The sequence below is a fragment of the Genypterus blacodes genome, unplaced genomic scaffold, assembly GCF_046128005.1.
Source record: "Genypterus blacodes isolate CSIRO-AG114 ecotype Tasmania unplaced genomic scaffold, CSIRO-AGI_Gbla_v1 ptg000243l_1, whole genome shotgun sequence".
Taxonomy (NCBI): Eukaryota; Metazoa; Chordata; class Actinopteri; order Ophidiiformes; family Ophidiidae; genus Genypterus; species Genypterus blacodes.
Window position 1 is genome coordinate 36,219 of NW_027467041.1, and position 5,608 is coordinate 41,826.

Below are 5,608 nucleotides of genomic sequence, written 5' to 3' on the forward strand. Positions count from 1 at the left end.
CATCGTCACATGATATACTGTATATATGTTTATAGGGGCGGGTTTCTCTTTTCAGAATATCTAAATGACTTTGACTCAGAGAGACTCCTTGGTTTGAGCTTCGCAGCCTCAGATCAACAATCCGTGACATAGAATGAGCGGCGTGTTCGGGGTGGGGGGGGGGGGGGGGGGAGCGTCCTGATCTCTGCACTCCAGAGTTCAGCGTGACGGGAGGAGGGAGGAAGAGAAGAGAGAGGAGAGGAGGGGAAGAGGGGAGAGGTCACCGTCACCCCCCTCTTGAGTCTCAGCGTATTCACTTCAAGTGCTAAAATCAATCAATTGTGTGTGTGTGTGTGTGTGTGTGTGTGTGTGTGTGTGTAGAGCAGGTGGGTCGTCCTGATGGGTTACAGGTGGGAGGCGGAACACATGAGGACTCTGGAGGCGGAGGTGGTGGTTTTTGGCTGTGCTGGATGGGAGGTTGGAGGAGGAGGGCCAGGGGGGGCCAGGTGGGGGGGGGGGGGGGCTCCTGTGTCCACTAGGGGGGCAGCAGCGGGGGTTTGAAGGTGCAGGCGCCGGTGCAGTGACGAGGGGTGAGCATCTTGCAGGAGAAATGATGAAGGGCGTCGTGAGCTTCTGGGGAGGAACCAGGCCCATCAGTGAGCAGGTGAACATGTGAACATGTGAACATCACGTCTACATGCCTCAAGCCTAATCTGCTTCATTCACATCCTGCTGTTAGTCAGGATCAATCACACTGATCAAGAAATTTGGTGTCAATAAAAAAATAATAATAATAATTAAAAAAAAAAGTAGCACTTGCATATTTATGTTTAAAGATATTTCTACATATTTAATTTAACCCTTTTGTTCTGTTCTGCTCTCTATTCTGCTGCGGCCCAGATAGAGTTTCCTTTCAGCCTGAGCTGTATTGCATAGCGAGCGTTTCTCTCTCGGTCCAACTCGCTGCACAATGTGTCTAGCAAGAAGAAATGATAAAATAGAAACAAAAGACAACAGAAATAAAGGACTTTATCAAAAAGGAAAATTAAAAAGAAAAGAGGGGAAAAAAGGAGAGGATGAGCTGCTCTATAACAGGCAGAGGAGGAGTGTAATGTATTTGGCCCCTCTGGTATTTAGAGTGACCCCTCTGTGTACTTGAACCCTGTATTTAAACTACTGTGTTGCTGTAACACTAAACCAATCCTTTAACAGGCGGCATTAGTTGCTGTCTACTGCATGTAACCGATACAGAGCGACATAATGGGCTGTCTATTCAATTTTCCAGAGCATGATTTAGGAGAAAATAACCTTTGCAAACAAAACAGTGGGGTTTCCATTTCACCCTTTCATATCAAGATAAGTCACTCACACTGCAGCGGGAGCGGAGAAACGGCCGGAGTTTACAGGAAAAACTGGACACAAATTGTCAATACTTCCATATGCAAGTGTCACTTTTCCTTTTTCTGTTTGGGCTCAGATTGATTGATAGCGTCTATGTTACTGCTACTTCCCTTTTGTGGCTGGATTCTGTTTTGGGTTTGGTTTTTTTTCCCACTCCCTCATAAACTTAAAGAGCATTGATCTACATCCGCTTTACAGTCAGAACAACGTAGAGACACCAACCTCGAACAATCTGCAGCTGCTGGACCATTTCCTCTCTGTAGGACAGCTCACGCTTCATTTGATCCTGGAAATTATCTGAGGAGCACCAAAGGCCATGTCAGGAAATGTTCTCTCTCTCACACTCACATACACACACACACACACACACACACACACACACACACAGTAAGCTCTATAAGCTTCATATCTCTCTTATTATTCCCACATTTACCTTTCAAATGCTGGAATTCTCGCTCCAGCTTTTTCCTCAGCTCCACCTGTTCCACCAGCTGCTTCTGCAACTCCTCTGCAAAGAGCAAAGAGGAAACCGTTTCATATTAAATCCTAATTCTAAGACAGGAAAGTCATAATAACATTCATCTGCTGGAGGAAAGTCTCATTATTTATCGCCTCCAAAAAACATCTGACACCCTACAGGATCTCTGAGGCGGAGCAGTGAAGTGCAACACAGCCTCTGATATCTGGGGAAATATTCAGGTTTCTTCCCTCAAAAATCCTGGAGGTGTTTGTTCCCTCAGCCTCCATCATCCCGTCACTTCACCTACATGACATGTAGTGAGTTTCTCCACATTTAGATGGATGTAAAGTGACTTCAGGTGGCTTTACATCCTCGGTAACAACATGCTTTCCTTGGCTGCTGCCACAGTAATTGCCTGCATCGCCCGGAGCTGGAGACGATAATAATGGAGTCCCAGGGTTTTTCCAAGCGTTGTAAAATAATTAGCTGGCGGTGCCTCCGGGTTATGGCTCTGTTCGTTAAAATATTAATAGCCTCTAAACGATTTCCTCTTACAATAATAAGTCAAAACTCCCATATCTCGTGATTAAGTGGTTAACAACTAGGAAACACTTTAGGCCCACAAAAATGGAAATTCAGGCTGAAGTCGCGGGCCGTCGTTTTCAGCAGCAGGCCGCGGGCGGGTTCACGCTCTTTAATATTCACTAAATAAATAATAATAATAATACAGAACATGAACACATTTCAGGCAGCAAATATCCTCTGAAATATCTAAATTTATATTATTCTAATTAAATGCTAACAAAAACAAATGTGATGTTAATGTTGCACCCGGTTGTAATAAAAATATGACATCGTTGATCTGCTTGTTAAGAAACAACACACACCTGCAGAACAGGCAGAAAAGGACTAAGTGTGACATTAAAGATGTTTCTGTCTGTCTCTGTCTCTTCTGCTCCCTCTGCCAGCCTCTCACCTTTTGCCATATTCTCCAGATCTTTTTCATGGACGCTGATATCGATGCGTAAAGCTCCGTCGGCTGCACAGAATATTGAAATCAACGTTAAAACGCACTATTTAACCCACTAATGAGTTCAGCTGCATGACAAATCCACTGTACACGGCGCGTGGACGTGTTACAGCCCACAGCTACATGGATACGGGCACATATGGACATTAATAATGACGTAAATTAGAATGTAAATGAGAGTAAATGTAAACACACACTCGCCTTGTCTGTCCTTCTGCTCCTGGTAGGACGCGGCGTTGCGCTGATTCTGTTGTTCGTGCGCAACTAAAGACGGAAATAAGCAAGAATATCAATAATATGAGCGCGCGGGAGAAGAGAGAAACACACACACACACATTTGCATTAAAAAAAACAGAGGAGAATAAAAAAAATGAGGTCGATAATTACCGCTGGGTGAGCTCGAGTGTTTGGAGGTGAACGGTGAGGACTCGACCAGGAGGACACGCGCGTCCTTTTCATGCGAGTACACCTGCGAGACACACACACACACACACACACACACACACACACACACACACACACACGCACACACACACACACACGCACGCAATTAAATGTCATTTCCTATTCTCTTCACTTCTTGACATAATTCGTGGTTCCTCTTCAAAACTAACAGCTGCATCAAATCAAACATTTGTCGTGGTTGAAGAGGATGAACGCATAGAAACACAGACTAAAGCCCAGAAGTGTTCAACCACAGGAGCTATTATCCTTTCATCAACCAGAATGAAAGAAAATCTCACATCTAAATTAAAGTTGTGTCTCCATTGAACTCTAACGTTCACTAAGATCAAAAAGGTTAAATCTCGATTCCGGGTTGTCCTCTTGCTAAAAGGCACTACGGCAGGAGACTCGTTTAGAGCAATAAATGTGATAATCAAACATCTAACTGGACTTTTAACATCCCAGGCCAATTGTTGTTAATGACGTGTTTACAGGCCGTCTGTGTTCTTATTCTCTCATCATTAAACTTTCATTTCATCTCGTCTTACTTCGCCATTACGCCTCTGCCGCTCCTCGTCCGGTGAGGCGGCGTGCAGGGACTCTTCCTCCACCGGCGAGGCCGACGCCGCTCTCGGAGTGGAGGCAGGCCGCTCGTCGCTCTCCTCCGCGCCCGACGAGACCCGGTCTGGGGCGGGGGGAGAGGCGCGGTGGTCCCCCCCGCTGACACACACCTGAATTGGCTCCTCGTCCTCTTGGCCCGGGTTCGACTCCACGTCCACGTCCGGGTCGTCGTCGTCGTCGTCCACCACGCTGTCCCGGTCCGGAGATATGGACCGATAACTGGAGCTCTCGCTGATAAAATCCGGGGACAGGTAGCCCGGGCGCACCGTGTACGTGTCCCGGCTACCGTAAAGTTTGGCGATCGACTCCGCGTCCTTGACCACGGGCCTGAAGGCCGAGATGTAGCTGATCTTCCTCTGGGGGGTCTCGTCCCCGGACTTGTCCTCGTCGTTCCGGGTGCTGGACAGGGAGCTGGGGCAGCGCTCCGCCCCGTCCGGCTGCTGATGCTGGAGGTGGCTGCTGTCTTTGGGTGTGTTCGCCCCCCGGTCGCTTTGGTCCGATAGATCGAGCTCAGCCTGCCGGACTCCCGGCAGCTCTGCGGGAAGTTTGGGCGGGGAGGCCGGGTAGGGCGGCAGGGGGAGGCCGCCAGCTGTAGGCCAGAACATGGGGAAGGCCGGGTAGAGAGTGTCCTTCGCCCCGGGCCAGAACACACCGGGCACGTTGGTTTTGCTCGCCTCGACCACCACGTCGCTCTTCTTCGGACACAGGCCGTAGCCCGGGAAGCCGTACGGGTGGTGGGGGAAGAGGGGCGGGGGGATCTTCTGCAGCACGCCGAAGCTCTTGCTGGGCACCGGGATGACCGGGTAGCTCCGTGCGCTGCTGGCCAAACTGTGGTTATTGCTCCCCTGGTCCTCATCGCAGCGCAGAGTCTTGTGGGGGACCTCAGGGGAGCGGGTCTGGCTCAGGCTGGACGAGGCGTGGGACTTCATGGAGGACAGTCCCGAGCTGCTCATGGGCAGAGTCCTCTTTCTGCTCCCCCCGTTGAACATGGCCTTTACATCCTCCCACGCGTGGTTTATGTCGTCCGATGGCTTTTTCTCCGTCAGTTTCAGGTGGCGTCTCCACGAGTTGAAGTTGGCCGCGTCCGGCTGCAGGTACTTGGACTCCGGCGTGCGGTGCGAGTGGAAAATGAACTTATTGGGTGAGAAGTACATGTTGCAAAGGCTGCACTTGATGCACTTGGCCCGGGAGCTGTTGTACCTGGCGGGGATGAAGCTCCCCCTGCAGCCCCAGGCGCAGTCGTGAGACACGTCGAAGGCGAAATTCTCCGGGAGCTTGGGGGGGCTGTGGGCGCCCAGGAACGACTTGCAGAGCCGCTCGGCCTCCCGCTTGGTGATCATGCCACAGCGCCTGGAGGAGATGGGCATGGCCCCGGCGCGCCGCAGGAGCTCCAGCTGCACGGGGGTGCACTGGACGCAGGTGATGCCAAGAGCCACCCGGCGGTTGTGGATCTCATTGTAGCTGTAGTTCTTGAGCAGCGTGTTGGAGATCTGCGCCAGGCAGAGCCGCTCCTTCCCGTCTATGACCAGGGACACGATGGGGACCCCGTACAAGGAGGTCTCGCTCACTTGGTTCGGTTTGAGGGAGCTGGAGAAGCTCTGCGCGTCCTGCTTCAGACTGGGGGAAGAGCTCCTGTCGCGTCCCGCTGGAAGCTGACCGGGCATCGACTCCAT

The 5,608-nt window shown here is 50.7% G+C and overlaps 1 protein-coding gene across 1 annotated transcript; it reads right to left on the reverse strand.

The window, feature by feature from the left end:
• Positions 1-503: 503 nt before the first annotated feature.
• LOC143016782 (SKI family transcriptional corepressor 1 homolog-B-like) lies at positions 504-5,608 on the reverse strand. Its single transcript, XM_076171269.1, has 8 exons — positions 3,863-5,608; positions 3,258-3,339; positions 3,072-3,134; positions 2,817-2,879; positions 1,814-1,888; positions 1,603-1,677; positions 892-955; positions 504-614 (listed from the first exon to the last, which is right to left on the reverse strand). The coding sequence occupies exons 1-8, from the start codon at positions 5,606-5,608 to the stop codon at positions 515-517; spliced, it is 2,268 nt and encodes a 755-aa protein (XP_076027384.1). The 3' UTR covers positions 504-514.

What these genes read in the sequence shown, in the direction of transcription:
- LOC143016782 (XM_076171269.1), bottom strand. Translation starts at nt 5,608, where the DNA reads ATGGAGTCGATGCCCGGTCAGCTTCCAGCGGGACGCGACAGGAGCTCT. An exon ending in ACACTCGAGCTCACCCAGCG is followed by an intron (nt 3,135 to 3,257) that starts GTAATTATCGAC and finishes TTCCGTCTTTAG; the next exon opens with TTGCGCACGAACAACAGAAT. An exon ending in GCAGCTGCAGATTGTTCGAG is followed by an intron (nt 956 to 1,602) that starts GTTGGTGTCTCT and finishes TCTTCTTGCTAG; the next exon opens with ACACATTGTGCAGCGAGTTG.